This window comes from Paroedura picta, chromosome 17 (assembly GCF_049243985.1).
Source record: "Paroedura picta isolate Pp20150507F chromosome 17, Ppicta_v3.0, whole genome shotgun sequence".
In the NCBI taxonomy this organism is placed as follows: domain Eukaryota; kingdom Metazoa; phylum Chordata; class Lepidosauria; order Squamata; family Gekkonidae; genus Paroedura; species Paroedura picta.
The window spans coordinates 17988481-18005621 of NC_135385.1; the positions used below are offsets into that span (position 1 = coordinate 17988481).

Here is a 17141-nt window from a genome sequence, read left to right on the forward strand (position 1 = left end):
GCTTTTAACTTTTTAAAAAAACCATCTAACATTTGTTTCCATGGAAGCAGATCTGGCTGCCAGCAGCTAAAATGGTAATTCAGCTGCTCATAGCTGTTTCCATGTAAAAGTACTTTCTCTACCTGGAAATCCCGTTTCTGTTTATATATTGTGGACATTCCTTGCTGAGAGCCATCATTTCATTACAGGGCCTGTGAGACAAATTAACTACCGGAGCAAGCAATCCTTGGGGAGGCAGCGAGCTATTATAGAGAGCACCTGAGAGCCACCATGGGCAGAGAAGAGACTTTTTTTTAATTCCCCGTTTTAGCCATTGTATCTTCGGGATTTGAACCAAAATGGAATTTTGTAGTCCAGGGTTTGGAGTCAACCTCACTACCTGGTGAGCTGTCTTAAGGGGCTAGTGTAGGGCAGGGGTAGTCAACCTGTGGTCCTCCAGATGTCCATGGACTACAATTCCCATGAGCCCCTGCCAGCAAATGCTGGCAGGGGCTCATGGGAATTGTAGCCCATGGACATCTGGAGGACCACAGGTTGACTATCCCTGGTGTAGGGGATACACAGTGCTGGTTTAAGATTACGGAAACTAGGCTCAAGTCCACGTTCATCCACAAAGCTCACTAGGTGACCTTGGGCCAGCCCGTGCCTCTCAACATAATGTATTTACTATCTTTTGAGTAGAATGGCAGGATAAAACATGGAATAAGTCAGCCGTTCTCAACTTTTTTTTTTTACTTTTGAGTGCCCCCTGAAATATTCTTCAGGCTTTGAGATACCTCAGAAGTGACGTGATCGTGCAGAATACGGTTGGGAAGCAGAGCTGTGGACACGCCCACCCAGGGCCCCTCCCCTTCCCACCCCCTCCAGGGTCATCATTGGCCGTTTTGGGAGGAAGGGCCGGTCGACATGACCCTATATGGTGATATCGTCCAATAAATGTTAAATAAATGTTAAATACAGTTTGGTGTAGTGGTAGGAGTGTGGATTTCTAATCTGGCATGCCGGGTTCGATTCTGCGCTCCCCCACATGCAGGCAGCTGGGTGGCTTTGGGCTCACCATGGCACTGATAAAACTATTCGGACCGAGAAATGATATCAGGGCTCTCTCAGCCTCACCCACCCCACAGGGTGTCTGTTGTGGGGAGAGGAAAGGGAAGGCGAATGTAAGCTGCTTTGAGCCTTGTTTGGGTAGAGAAAAGCGGCATATAAGCACCAACTCTTGTTTATTCGTTTATTTATTAGTCTTGTATGCCGCCACTCCCAGCAAGCTGGCTCGCGGCTGTTCACAACATATAAAACTTCTAAAACATCTTGAAGCATACCTAGCATCCCCATCATGAACAACACCCTTACTATAAGCTCCCCAAACAACAACAACAAGCTAGGAAACAAGCAGATCTCAGTTATAGTTAATAACAGCAATCAGGAAACCCCATTATGTGTAATTGCAGTTCTCTTGAAAGGGGCTTTCAGATTCCGCAAAGCTTGTTTGACAATTTTTAGAGGTCTCGTGCCACATTCCCCGACGAATCTTTCTGAAGATTTCCCAGACCTTTTCTGGTCCCATTTTAGAAGACTTTTAAAATACTGCTTTTAACCCCAGACTCAGCAGCCTTTTAGAATTAAGCTGTGTCAAAATTCAGGACAAGAGATCAACAAATAAGACTGACTTGCACAACTTAACATTACCGACATGTTGCATGTCGATCAATAATTTGGGCTGATCCTGCGTTGAGCAGGGGGTTGGACTAGATGGCCTGTATGGCCCCTTCCAACTCTATGATTCTATGATCCTGCGTTGAGCAGGGGGTTGGACTAGATGGCCTGTATGGCCCCTTCCAACTCTATGATTCTAGGATTCTATGGCCTGTGTGGCCCCTTCCAACTCTAGGATTCTATGATTCTAATCTGTAAAGCTTCTGCAGCTCAAACACCGGTCATTGTGGGTTTTTGGGTAGGAAGCAGCACATGTGAAGTCCTACAAGAAGCAGTCAATATATATAGAGAGAAACACCCTGTATGATTGCTTTTGAGCCCTAACATAATTCTGGACATGCTTCATAGCCGAATTGCTGCCATCTGTTCCCCTCTATCATTTCCTTTCCCACAAAGAGTCTCTAAGAAGCTCTTTCGTCCCGTAAAAACCTTTGCCCGCTGTTCCCATCACAGACCAGCTATTCCAGCACCCCATCTGCTCCTCCGGTAGACCTTGAAAAGGCGACTTTCATTTTGAAAGAGCCATCTGAGCCCCATTGGGCACCGGAGCCGTAGGCTAAAGGCCCCTACCCCCTAATCAAGCCACTCTGGCCGCTTTTTCAGGCCTCGGCCAGCAGGAGGAGTAACTGCATCAAAGATGCACGGAACTAAACAGAGGCAAGAAGGGATAGAGTTTTTGCAGTATTTTATACCAGGCGTAGTCAAACTGCGGCCCTCCAGAGGTCCGTGGACTACAATTCCCATGAGAGGAAGATTAATTCTCTAGTGCAATAGTCGTTCTTTCCCCTGGTGATGGAAGTGGTGAGGGCTGGGTGCAGGGTCCCGGGGCTATAACATCCGGTCACCCCCCTCCCCCTGGATTCCACTCTTCCAGACCGAATTTGGTTCCATCGTATGATCTCCCCCAGGTTATATCTACCCATTGGTGACACCATGGCGTAGGGATGCCAGGGGAGTGAACCGTTATTCCGCCATCTTGAATTTTCCGGGCTCGTGGATTTCGGTACCTATGGTGCCGTGGGGGAGTTTAATTCTATGTTTTAAGGTGTTTTTAGTGTACTGACGTCTTTGTCTGTTTTTATTGATTGTGAACCGCCACGAGCCAACTATGGTGGGAGTGGCGGTACATATAAATAATAATAATAATAATAATAATAATATATAAATAATAATATTATATAATAATACATAATAATACATAATAATATTATATAATAATAATATGTAAACAATATTATATATAAATAATAATCTCATATATTATAATATATAAATATTAATATTATTTATATATAATAATTATAAATAAATAAATACCAGAAATTGCCTGCATGCTATCATGCCGGCATGACTTTCTTTCGCCGTAAAGGGCTAGAAAAGACCAGGAAAGAGAGAAAAGGAACCTCACAATGTTGTATTTTATGCCCCAGTATCTCTGCTCCAAAGCATGACATTTCCTTAAATGAGATACACAAATAAGTTTTTTTTCCCCCTCTCGACCGCATGGTCAAAGACAGCATTTCCCTCCCAGCCATATTCTTCAGTTCTTTCTTCCCGTTCTGTTGTCTCTTCATTGCATTGATACGCCGTGTGCTGTTTTTATATACCATTTCAATGCCACCGATATAAAAATAGGCCCCTTTTTAAATGGCAACAGGTCTGTTGATTTTTTTAATTAATGTGGAGCGGGAACAGCCGCAGTTTAACCCAGGATCGGAAGAAATCACGAAGGAAACTTGGTTACAAATCCGATCACGGCGGACATGAAATTTGGCCGCATCCCTGCGTCGTACATACAGCCAAGCTAGCAGAAACCTAACCAACCAAGCAGGCAAAGTCTGTTTTGAGGGGTTTTTTTTTGTTTATAGGAGCTGCAAGGACCATAAAATATTTTCCATCTTTCTCCAAGCCTCAGAGTCTAGTAGAAAAAGTATTGGGATAAGTTAACAATAGCGCTGAATACTAGGAGTGTACACAAACCGGGGAAACTTGGTTCAAGTTGGGGGGGGGGAGGGGGAACCACTGGCAAAAAGTACAACTTTATTCCTTTTGCACTATAGTTTTCCGAGGAGGGTGTAGCCCGTGAGTGACGGCTAGGTAAGCAACATCGTCTGAGAATTGTCTGCGGTAAAGAACTGCTTCATCAGTAAGTTCTATTTGAGCCACTTGTTCATGGCTCAAGGAGACTTTAATAGGCGCCTCCAAAGGGGGTACATAACTCAGGTGCCTCGTTGTTCCTCACCGCATCTGTCCATCATCACAACAATGTTCTCTGAAGCGCCCTCGACGGCTTATTTTCTAAAACTGCCTGTGTGTCTGTTAATGTCGCCTCTGGTTCTCAGGCCATGGACGTCATTTTGTTCTACGTGTTGTAAACCCGTTCCGTAGCCATCTTGCTTTGTTACTAATATCTGCTGTTTCCATATATATCGCGGGGGGGGGGGACGGTCTCGTGCAGAGTTGTTTAATGCACTCCCTAAACTTGTTTGCAACCTGTTCTATCCCCCCCCCTCCTCCCTTTCTTTCTTTAGTGATTTCCAGCCCACGGGAGAACCCGCGAGCAAAAGCAGCCACCAGCGAGCCACGCCTCGGTTTCCCCGACTGTCCCGGAGCCATCAGAGAGAGCCGCGGAACCTGGAACCTCAGAGCGGAGACCTTTGACTCTGATTTGGCTTTGGCTTGGATTCCGTAAGCCCGGGGGAACTTAGGACCAGGAGAGGAACCCTTCCGCGGTGAGGACCACTGCTCTGATCAAGCAGGTCACTTTTACTTTTGCTTTTTGAAGCGGTAACTTTCCCCCATCAGTCAGTGGCAGGTCTTTTTGGCTGCCATCTTCCAGAACTGGCCCAGGTCGTCACTGGCTCGCCGAACAAATTCATAATTTATTTTAATACACCACTGCGGCCAAATAAGGTTCGCCAAACAGCACTTCTTTGGTTTGGGTGTGGCGGCCTTCTGCTCGGTTCGACTTCACTTCCAAAAAGGCTTACGTGTCACTAGAGGGCCCTTCCCCTCGCCCTTTTATAATTACAACCAGAGGGGGTGGGGTTATTTCCTCGTGGATTTCATCTGATCTGTTCACTCCACCAATACAACGTGGCCTTATTATTATTATTGTTATTGTTGTTATTATTATTATTATTTTGGCTTGGAACCGAGCGCTGGAGTTATGAGGTTCCTCAAGGCAAGCGAGGAGATCACGGGCCAAAGGGCTTTGAGGAGAAGAAGAGATTTGGACCCAAGGTTGTGGCCTGGACTCTGTCATCGATTTCCCGCTGGCGTGTTCGAAAAGCACCCAAGATGACAAGGCCCAGGGCGTTCTTTTCGCCACCCCTGGATGCTCGTGAAGCGCCGCTGCTGAGCACCGCCGCACGGAAGTGCCTATTGCGCATCTCTTCTAGCAGATTATCGTGAGATGGGGGTCTCTTATCTGGCCTCCTGGTGTGCCCACGCCTGGGCATTGCACTTCCGTGGAGCACACGTGAGCCCGTGGCTGCTTTGCTTCCCTTAGTAACCCCCTGCGAGGCGATCCTCGGTGTTCTTCGAAGGATCATCGCTGCTTCTCTTCTGTATCTGAGCACTTCCTTTTGATCACGGTGCGCACCTCTGAGCGTGCCGCATTAGCATTTTACTCAGCGGTCGTCCCTCTTCCACAAATACGAAGCTGCCGGTCCAGAGACGCGCCCGCATGCCGACTGTTAAGGAGCCCCTCCCCCCCGGCTGCAGTGTTATTATAATGTTTACCGGACTAAGATTTCGACCAGTTGAGCCCAAGGAGCACCCCCTGCTGGTAGCAGTCATCCTGGAGTATTGGGCTGCTTCAGACCAACACGGCTACCCATTTGAATCTATCCTGGAGGCCTTGTAGAGGAAAGCTGTCTATCCCTTGGCCAGAACGGCCTGGCGGGAGCAGTGTTTGCAGAACTGGCATGCCAGAGCAATGGAATTACATGTATGCTTGATGCTGAAGCAGATTACTTGTATTTTTGGCGTCGACTGTAGTATCTGACTTTGGGGAGGCAATTTGCATGGATGGAAGATGAGAGAGAGCAAGGCCACATGCGCCTGCCTTGCCACCACCACCGGCTCACCCCTGGAAAACCTTTGCCTCAACGAGATGTTAAGTGGCTACATTTGTCTTTCTGTTTTTAGACTGTTGACAAGTTGACAAGTTGACAAGTTGGCAAAACCGTCAACGGGAGGGAAGTGGTTACTAGAAGCCCAAGTCTACATGGTGGATCAGATCTAGGGTCCATCTAGTCCAGCATTAGAATCATAGAGTTGGAAGGGACCTCATGGGTCATCTAGCCCATGCAGGACGCTCACAACCCTGTTGCTCATCCATTCTAACCTGCCACCCCCTTGAGCCTTCACAGAATCAGCCTCTCCATCAGATGGCTCTCCAGCCTCTGTTGAAAAACTTCCAAAGATGGAGAACCCATTGCTTTCCCCATGGTATCCACAACCAGAGCGTGACGGCTACTCTGTGGTCCATTGCCTCTAATGCACAGGATTTCTTTAGCCATCTTGTTTTAGAGGTGTTGATAGATCTGTCCGGCAGGAATCCGTCCCTTTCTCAGGCTTCACTACCCCTTAAAACAAAGAATCCATAAATTTAACTATGTCTTATGTGAAAAAAGTACTTCCCCTCCCCTGTCTTGAATGTGCTGCCCTTTGTGGGGTGCCCCAGAGTTCAATGGTAGGAAAAAGCCCTTTCTGACTGTTTCCACACTGGGAACTTTGCTGCCCCGGCTCCCGTAAGGGAGCACAAATCCACTGCGGACGAGGTGCACCGGGCCAAACGCTCCCCCGTGCAGGAACAGGAGTAGGCAGGGCAACCTGCCCCAGCTCCAACCTCCAGCCTGGCGTGAAACCTCCAGTGTGGAAACAGTCAATCTGTCCACCACCTTCACACCAATGAAGAAGCGCACTAGAGCTGGAAAAAAAAAACATGATGCAGCATGGAATTTCCCTCTGCAGCATTTCTACCTGTGGCGTTCAGGTGCCTTGAAGATCTCTGCCGTGTTTCACCCAAGAGCCGCAAACCGACCCCATGCAGATGCCTAGCAAACAGCTGGAAGCCGAGACTTCCTTCGGCTAGTGACAGGCAGTGGCTGAGCTGGAATTGGAGTGTAGCTCACAGTGTGTGTATTTCTACTGTTTCCACTTCTGGTTAACAGGCTTTTCGTGGCATTATACTAGTTTCAAAACCCTGCAAAACCAGAGACAGTGTGGGCCAAGAGCAATGCAGTGAAATGTCCCTCAAAACGGTTCCAGTCCTCCCTCTGTCTGGCCTTTGGCCGTCTGTGGCCCACAGCAGTGAGCGTGCCGCTCACCTCGGTAGCACTCAAGAACAAAAGTGATTGACAGGAGCCCCCTGAGCTATTCCCAGGCCTCATCCTGCCTTTTAACACCACAGAGGTGCAAGTTAGACTGCGTGAAACCTTTTGCAGAGCAGGGAGAGCATCTTCTGCATCGTTTGTCTTCAGAGAACGGCATTGCACACACACACACAGCTTTTCTTTCTGGGGCCTTTCGAGACGATAAGGAGATTGAACTCCTTTGTAAAAAGCCGCACGCGAAACGTGGAACGACTTAGCCACGTATTTGATAGGTGAAACAGGCTCTCTTATTGCAGCCGGCCGGTATTCACAAGGCTGACTTGTGACGTCCACGTTTACCCGCTCTTTTTCCAGCTAAAGCCATCATCCCATGGTCATTTATTATCGGTGCTGGGAGCGGCCTCCAAACGAACCCAGCTTTGGGGATTACTGCTTTAGGATGCTTAGGGCTAATCCTGCGTTGAGCAGGGGGTTGGACTCGATGGCCTTTATGGCCCCTTCCAACTCTATGATTCTATGATTCTATGAACCTGTGTTGAGCAGGGGGTGGGACTAGATGGCCTAGTGTGGCCCCTTCCAACTCTATGATTCTTTGATTCTATGAACCTGCGTTGAGCAGGGGGTTGGACTAAATGGCCTGTGTGGCCCCTTCCAACTCTATGATTCTTTGATTCTATGAACCTGTGTTGAGCAGGGGGTTGGACTAGATGGCCTGTGTGGCCCCTTCCAACTCTATGATTCTATGAACCTGTGTTGAGCAGGGGGTTGAACTAGATGGCCTGTGTGGCCCCTTCCAACTCTATGATTCTATGAACCTGTGTTGAGCAGGGGGTTGAACTAGATGGCCTGTGTGGCCCCTTCCAACTCTATGATTCTTTGATTCTATGAACCTGCGTTGAGCAGGGGGTTGGACTAAATGGCCTGTGTGGCCCCTTCCAACTCTATGATTCTTTGATTCTATGAACCTGTGTTGAGCAGGGGGTTGGACTAGATGGCCTGTGTGGCCCCTTCCAACTCTATGATTCTATGAACCTGTGTTGAGCAGGGGGTTGAACTAGATGGCCTGTGTGGCCCCTTCCAACTCTATGATTCTATGAACCTGTGTTGAGCAGGGGGTTGAACTAGATGGCCTGTGTGGCCCCTTCCAACTCTATGATTCTTTGATTCTATGAACCTGCGTTGAGCAGGGGGTTGGACTAAATGGCCTGTGTGGCCCCTTCCAACTCTATGATTCTTTGATTCTATGAACCTGTGTTGAGCAGGGGGTTGGACTAGATGGCCTGTGTGGCCCCTTCCAACTCTATGATTCTATGATTCTATGAACCTGTGTTGAGCAGGGGGTTGGACTGGATGGCCTGTGTGGCCCCTTCCAACTCTATGATTCTATGATTCTATGAACCTGTGTTGAGCAGGGGGTTGGACTAGATGGCCTCTATGGCCCCTTCCAACTCTATGATTCTGTGATTCTATGATCCTGCGTTGAGCAGGGGGTTGGACTAAATGGCCTGTGTGGCCCCTTCCAACTCTATGATTCTTTGATTCTATGATTCTAGTCACTGTTTCTGGGGGCTGCTCTCAGTACTCCATGCCTGTTTTTTGACAAAACACATTCTTTATGGGGGGGGGGGGGAGGACAGCATGGCTGTTCACCGGAGTCACAGAAGCAGGGGAATAAATGGGGCAGGGCAATTAGCGGGTTATTTAGAAAGATTTCCTCTCCTGCCCTCTAGTGGTGCAGGGCCTGTCTCCTCTTACGGCATCCCTGCATTTCGAGAATCGGCGCAGGTGCGTAAAACTTAATATTCCCATGCAACAAAGCCTCCCATTAAGTTTAAAAGAAAAACACACACACACACAAATCAAGCTTTATCTCAAGTTTCGTAACGGTTATACAGAAGGCACACCGAAGCAAGTTGTTATCTCTCGCCTTGTTCACAAGGATTAATAATTTCACGACATATTAAGCAATAAGCAGACAGCCCGTCGTCCAACGCGTCTTAATACAGCAAGCCAGCAAGGCTGTGGAGCTGTAAATTTGGAAGCAAAAATCGACTCGCCCCTCCCACCCACCCACCCCACCACCCCAAAAAATGCAATATGCAAAGGTGCCATTTGGCACGATGAAACGAAGGCTTCATTGTGTAGGGGAGAGAGAGTAATGTTTAGGGGCCAGCTGTCAAAACAAAATGAATAGGAATTTATTAAGGGCCGGGGATTACTTGTTCAGTGCGGCCGTCATAAACGAGGCTAAAATGTGTGCAAACCGAGCTGGTAATGAGATGTTGCCTGTCACATCGTGTTAATGATGAAAAGGAATGACGGCATGCTTTCAGATCCGAAAACGGGGTGCGAATTTGAGACCAGATGGGGAATTTCAGGGGGAAAGAGGGCATTTGTGGAAGGAGAAGGGAAAATGCGGGCAAGCCCCATTTGGTGCATCTGATAGTTTAGCGATGAGGATTCGTGGGATTCTGGCTTTGTTGTATACCGCTAGTAGAGAATCGCTAGTCAGACTGTTTAAATGCTTTAATTTGAGCCCCACAGACATGTAGAATAAAGGGAGGAGAGTCAAGAAACAGCAGAGAAAAGAGAAACGGGAGTCCACAAAGCTAATCACCCGTCTCTAATCACCGTTTGCCAGCAGATAAATTTTAAATTTAGTTTTCATCTAGTTAAAACAGATGCTTTCCCATAAGGACTTAGAGGTTCTTCCATCCACGTCTCCGAAGAGGCCTATGATTTAAACCTTGATTTCCAGCCAGCCCAAGAATTCTGCTCTCAAATGTAGGAATTTAGATTCTAATTCTGCCATACTTGGCTTTCTCTACTGTGGGGGATTTTCCCCCTCCCCAACTCCTCGCACAACTCTTGCTCAAGGGGACTTTGGGTCTGAGTTTGAATGCAGCCTGTCCTTCGAGACAAGGGACTTCCCAAATCAGGGGACAACTTGGCATACAAATCTGCTTTTCCAAGAACAGAAATCCCACTTCGTAGTCCTCTGGATCTTGGTCACTGTTCCGGAGAGCCAGTTTGGTGTAGTGGTTAGGAGTGCGGACTTCTAATCTGGCATGCCAGGTTCGATTCTGCGCTCCCCCACATGCAGCCAGCTGGATGACCTTGGGCTCGCCACGGCACTGATAAAGCCGTTCTGACCAAGCAGGAATATCAGGGCTCTCTCAGCCTCACCCACCCCACAGGGTGTCTGTTGTGGGGAGAGGAAAGGGAAGGTGAATTTAAGCTGCTCTGAGACTCCTTCGGGTAGAGAAAAGCAGCGTATAAGAACCAACTCTTCAAAATGGATGAGATGTGGTTGCGTTTCAGAGCAATGAGATAATTGCTTTCCTTTTGGTGTTTGAGTGAGTTGGAAAACACTGGTGCTCCATTCCTTCACTATGAAGGAATAATGAACTTTCTGACTCCTTCCCCATTTTCTTACTGTGTTATTTCTGGCCTGTTCCATTTCCTCTATATTAGTTCTGTAATCTCCGGTTATTCCCTCGGTTTTGCAACATTCGAGATGTGACAAGTCTAAAATATCACTTTAATATATTGAAGTTAAATACGATTCCTTCAAACAAATATGTATTTTATATTACACCTTAAGGAAATATTTAAAACATTTCTTTTATACCTTTTCTTCTGCCTCCTGTAGAAGTAGTGGGTCATAGCTGAACACATGTTTTTTTATAAGGAAGGACCCAAGTTCATTTCTTGGCCTCAAGTTAACATGATGTTGGACGGTAGGCCAAGGGAAAATTTCTGCCTCGGATTTTGACGAACCTCTGCTAGTGGGCGTAGACCAGCGGTTCTCAACCTGGGGGTCATGACCCCTTTGGGGGTCAATTGACCCTTTCCCCTGGGATCACCAAGGCCACTGCTGCCATCTTCCATTGGCGACCCAAAGGGGGTCGCACCATCAGGTAGGTTGAGAACCACTGGCATGGACCATATTGGAATGGATATGTCAGCGATCTGATTTCCTTATGCAATCTCCCAGTTGAACACATGACACTCTAAAAAAAGAGTAAATTCATGGAGAGGTCGAGCCTTCTGCCATTCAGAAGGTCCTCTGCTCAGTCCCTGATATCACTAGTGTTAGGAGGATCTCAGAAGTTCCCCTGATGGAGCCACCACCTGTCCTAGTAGACAATACTGAACAAGGTGGACCTTGGAAGATGACCTCAGGGTGCTTGCATTTCGGTCTCTGTTCATTCCCCGAATGCACAGGCTCCATTCCTCTTCTGTAGCAGGGTAGTGGGGAAAAACCTGTGGAAGTGCTGGTGGGGCTGCCTTCCTGGATTCCCCCTCTTTCAGTGTCGGTGGTGAGCAGCAGCAGATGAGACCCGCTTGTGCTGATGGATCATCGTCTCATAGAATCATAGAGTTGGAAGGGGCCACACAGGCCATCTAGTCCAACCCCCTGCTCAACGCAGGATCATAGAATCATAGAATCCTAGAGCTGGAAGGGGCCCTACAGGCCATCTAGTCCACCCCCCTGCTCAACGCAGGATCAGCCCAAAGCATCCTAAAGCATCCAAGAAAAGTGGGTATCCAACCTTTGCTTGAAGACTGCCAGTGAGGGGCAGTCTCCTGTAATTAACCGCTTAATCTTGGATTACAATACGACCTCACCATTAACGTGATTTGCATGCCAGTATTTTCAGGTGGCCGTTGAAATTGCCAAGGCTTTTTCGAAGGCAGCGTTCCATTTCTCAGTTCATCCTTTCTGTTGTGCTTGTTCCATTGGGCATTGACATTTATCGACTGAAACATTCTCCTGGAAGGAGGCTACACCAGTCGCTCTTGCCTGGATTTGGATCGAGGCGTCTTGGTCTGCATGAAGCTCATTCGTCTCCGCGTTACATTGCATTGCTGGGATGTTTCTTGTTAGTCGTCCAGTATCCGTTAAAAATGGTTGAAACCGGGGAAGCCTGTCAATGCAGTGAAAAAACCAGGGAAAATGGAAACTGCAAAGATGCAATTCATCCACGCCTTTATAAAGTTTATAAACACTGAAAATACAGGCTTTTATACACGGGACCAGCCAACCAGGTGATGCAAACTGGATTTCCAGCTGGCTTAGATCTGAGCGTAGGAAATACGCTATTAATTCGGACCGTAAGCCGTGACTTCTTCGGGCCGTAAAACGTCGCATCTCTTCAAGCCCTTATTCTGATGTAGTTGTATGTATATATGACGGTCAGATCTGCTTCTGTAAACAGATTATATTATTTAACTCATATTATGTTACATAATTTAAAAACCTATGTATATATAATTTTCTAAAATTCTACCTTGTATTAATATTTCTTTTTTTTTTGGGGGGGGGGGTGGAATATCTAGTAATGTTGCTAGAATCTGGCTGAAATATACTAGTTTGCAACTAATGGTAATAAATGACATTTTGTATGTTTACGAGAGATTCTGATACACTGAATGCTTTTATAAGCCTATGTTTAAATCATGTTTCCATTTAAGGGCAGGGACCTGATCTATCCAGATTTCCACACGAGGGGGTACAACGCTTGAAAAAATAGCAACTGTATGTAATAGAATTGTATACAGTTGGGAAGGGGCATACAGGTCATCTAATCCAACCCCCTACTCAATGCAGGATCAGCCTAAACCATCCATGATAAGCATCTGTCCAACTGCTGCTTAAAGACTTGCAAGTGAGGGGGAGCTTGCTACTTCTTTAGGGAACCTATTTCCCTGCCTTCCTGTCAGCTCATCTGTGCTTCCTCCCAGCAGAGAGCTGAAACTTGAAGCCAGCACAAGTCTCTGAAGACCGAGACAGATTTATAATCTCTTGGAGGGGCTTCCCGGTTCTCCTGTTACCCACCTTAACAAGCCACATTGGTGAGGCAGCGAGCTAAAATCACTTTATCCACCTCCGTTTGATTGAGCCTCCCAAAGCTGTCGAAAACCACCCCCAGAGATGACCAAGGGGCCTCCAACTCATTTACTGCATTGACAGTTGGAGGGAGGTCTTGGCAGAGCGCCAAGATTTTATTCACAAAAAAAAAGTTTGCATAGCTAAGAGCCAGTTGGGAGCAATTTGAATGCTGTTCTTCCAGGGCTATAAGAGACCAAATTATTTTAAATAATTGAGCCAGGCGTGAGCTAACAGATACTGTGTATGGCTTTCACTGCCATCTCATAGGCCCTTATGAGACATTCTTGATGCTTCCTAGAATCCTAGAGTTGGAAGGGATCTCCAGGGTCATCTAGTCCAGCCCCCTGCAGAATGCAGGAAATTCACAACTACCTGCCCACCCACAGTAACCCCAATTCCATGCCCAGATGATGCATCATCACAAGCCTTCCTCCAGACTTGCTCCAGATATCTCAACTCCCTTTTCTTCTCACGTACCTACCCAATAGACCAACCTGCTAGCCTAACACTGGGGTGGAGAGGATGTCGGGGTGCAATTTGACGGTAATCCACATCTGTTGCTGCCAGTCATCAGTTGAGTCGCTGGGAGACCTCAGGTCCTGCAGAGCATTCAGGAAACCAGTTGAATCCGTACATTTCCGCGGGAGGACATAAATCCACCCCCCGCCTATACAGGGTAGGGGGGCGTTATGAAGAGGCAAGCTTTCAGGGTAGGCTGCCAGGGCCTTCCATGCGTGCGTCTCTTGCGAGTAATTAGCTAAGTGGTTACTGGAGCCAGCTCCCTTTCTGCGGTGTCATGTGTGGATGCCATGGGAAGGTGCATTGGTCCTCCCATTCCCTTCTCCTGTTTCCTCTTGCACGTTCCAGGAGGCACCTCTTCCAGCAAAGCAGGCCTCCCCACCCAGCCACGCCCTGCTAATACACCTTGCTTGAAAGCCCTTCCATCTGCACCCATCATTTCACATTGGCTCCTCCCCCCGCCCCTATTCCATAACTCAGACTGAGATCCCTTGCCTTTCCAATTGCTGTATTCATCCTTTTTCCACCGGTTGCCACACAGGCTCCAAAGGCTACACTTGCTGGCAATGATAAAGGCCCAGCCGTATGCTTGGATTTGCGTTCCCATGGCTACTGCCGCTTGGCCCAGCGTTTACAACGGTCTTGAAAGCCCAGGACCGGCATCGGTGCCGAGATTTCAGAATCTGTTTTCCTCTCTCGATGCCTTTTCTGGCCCGTTTTTGGGGGGTTTTGCCTGCTCTTCGAGCTGGAGCGGTCTATCCGCTGGCCTCACTCAGAGCAAGTCACAAAGAGAGGAATGGTTGCATCTGTTCAGCCCATCCCGGCAGGGTTGGTGTTCTCTGGTTTTGTTTCAAGGAAGTGTACATTTTGATGGCAGGCTGGTTTGACTGTGGATATCCCTGTCTCCAAGCTAGCCTGGTCTTTAAGCAGATTAAAACCTGGCCCCAACCTGGTGGAATGAGCTCCCGGAGGAGCTGAGGGGCCTGTTGGAGCTGTCAACTTTCCACAGGGCCTGCAACACGGAGCTCTTCCACCAGGCCTATGGTTGAGGCCGGGGTGGAGTCCCGGTGTTTTCATCAGCGGATCTTCCCTCGATGCCTTTTAGATCTGGCCCTTCCCTCCCAGTGGAAGAAGGCTTGGCCCTCTGCCTGAAGGGGGGGGCGGTTATAGATCACCATCTATCCATCTATCTATTGTTGTAAGGGGTGTTTTTATGGGGTTTTGTATTTTTACTGTTTTATCTTTTGTAAATTGCCGTGAGACCACTGGAAGAGTGGCGGCATATGAATGAATGAATGAATGAATGAATGAATGAATGAATGAATGAATGAATGAATGAATGAATGAATGAATGAATGAATGAATGAATGAATGAATGAATGAATGAATGAATGAATGAATGAATGAAAAACCAGCATAAGTCCACAGTGTTTTCAGGGCTGCAGAGTCTATGACAACTCCTTGAAGGAGACTCTTCTTTACATCCAGATGTGAGACAGGAAGAGGTTGCCCCGCCTCTTCCTGCTCCCACACGGGGGAGCCTTTGGCCCGGTGCACCTCATCCACCCCAGATCTGTGCTCCCGCACGGGAGCCGGAGCAGCAAAGTTCCCAGTGCAGAAACGGTCAGGCGACAATCCAATGGAATCACCAATATGGTATATTCCCGTGGACAGGGACCAGTCCACCGCAGGTGGAACAATCATCCGCCTTGGGGCTTGGGCCTGAAAGGACGCTGGAAGTTTATTTCATAAATGCGATGCAACATGATGAAATATGTGGAGGCAGCTCTCCCACTCTCCTCGCTCGAGTAATCTGCTGCCGCGTGAGCGATACCCACAGATGGAAACTTTCTCCTTTGTCGCAGGCTCCTGCGTTCTGCCTACACTGCGGCTTTGAGCTGCCCTCGTGATATGCTCCCAACAAGAGAAGGATTCTTCTGAGCACAGCCCCGGTGGAAAATTCCCTCTGGAGGAGGCTGCCGGCTAGCCTTCTCCAGATTACTGCTTAGGAGGGCGATGATTTGATCGCACCTGTCCTGTGGAGGTGAAGATAAGCCCCTTGAAACAGGGCGCAAGGGGGCAGGTGAGTCCTTGCAAGCTCTGTTCAGGCACAAGTCTCTAGCCGCAGCTAGAGGAGGGAACGGATCGGAATTCTAATTTGCCAAAGTAAGCTTCGTGCCTTTCGAAAAAGAACTGCAGAGTCTCCTCGAGGGAGCAATGCGAAACGTGCCGTTCCGTAATCCATTTTGCCACCGCGCTTCTTTAATTGAAAAAAATATATATATCCATCCTAGCTTTGGGAAGCGAGGCGACCAGAAAGAAAGGAAGAAAGAAAATCCTTTATAAAAGCTGGGGGCTAATTGTAATTCAATTCTCCAATAAGCAGCCATTAAAACAGCCGCGGCATATGAAGCTCAGATGGAAGCGTAAAAATAGACCCGTCAGTTACAAACTTGGAAGAACATCTGGAGACAGTTCCGCAGGCATTTCCGCACCCGCCAGCAAACGAGGAGCAGTCCTTCAGATACCTTGTCTGGGAATCTCAATGTTGCGATTCCCAGACAAGGAATTCTGGGAACTGCGGTTTTGGAACTGCTAAAAACCGTTCCTTTTTAGAGATGTATAAGCTGGGGGCTTGCAAGACATCACTGGAGAAGAACAAGCAATTCAGAAGTCTCCCTCCTTGATCCACACTCTGGTTGGTTCTATAAATTCTCAGTAGCCCGTGAAAGGCAATCTCCTCACCCCACCCCTCTGTCTCCGTCTTTCCCCATCTTCTGATAGATAGAACTTCATTTAGTGCTCTGATCCTGTCCACGGCCTCTCTTGAGCTAGTGAAGGTTGCAGTCTTGGTCTGCTTTCAGGACTCCTTTTTTTGGTCCGTTGCCAAGCCTGACATAATCCCAAAATTTAGGACAGTGTAGCAAGTCATGGCGATTTTATTTCCATATTCAAGCCGACCAGGTTAACAGACGCCCAGGGTCCACGTCTGCACTAAGACATTTGATTTTTTAAAAAAGAAAATCATTTTTAAGAATGGATTCCAAATAGAAATGTACACATACCCGGAGGAACTGCGGGCCCTTGGAGAGCTTTCAGCTTCCCATAGGGCCCGGAAAACAGAGCTCTTCGACCAGATTTATGGTCGGGGCCAGTGCTGGAGCAAAGGGTAGGGATTCCGCTTGGTAATTTGTGCCAGATAGCTTGGCACAGTTTGGTTTCCCCCATGCCACCCTCGTAAGGGACTTCCTGTTAGGAGGGCTGTTTTGCCATTTTGGGTTGTTGTAATTGTAACGATTGGGGTTTTTATGGGTATTTTATGGGGTTTTATTGTCTGGAGTGTTTTGGTAACCCACCGCAAGCCGGTCTCCGAGAGTGGCAGGATATAACTCCAATTAATAATAACGACAACAACAATAATAAATATAAATATACCTGAGAGAGACAGGGTAAGGAGGAAGGAAATCACCACTGGATTGGGAGTGGGGCACTGATGCCATTACAGTGTGCCCTACAAGAACAATAAATAGATAAATGCTGGGTTTTGGAAGCAAGCATGTCTGTACATCCCGGTTTTTGAAGCCTCGGATTCTTAAGAAGGATTGGATCTTCAGCAAATTCTAGTTTGCTGCCTAGTCAGACCAAAGCAAAATCTAAGCCCTGAGCAT

The 17141-nt window shown here is 47.7% G+C and overlaps 1 protein-coding gene across 4 annotated transcripts in view; it reads left to right on the forward strand.

Moving 5' to 3' along the window:
* The window catches only part of SNX29 (sorting nexin 29), a 154446-nt gene that overhangs the window by 106947 nt on the left and 30358 nt on the right, over nucleotides 1-17141 (forward strand). For all 4 annotated transcript variants that reach the window (XR_013227311.1, XR_013227310.1, XM_077316989.1 and 1 more), the window contains one exon: nucleotides 4248-15556. Coding sequence is in view for 2 of the 4 variants with exons in the window: in XM_077316989.1 (XP_077173104.1) it covers nucleotides 4248-4377 (130 nt within the window). In the remaining 2 variants the exon portion in view is untranslated. Of the gene's footprint in view, nucleotides 1-4247; nucleotides 15557-17141 lie in introns of those variants that run through there.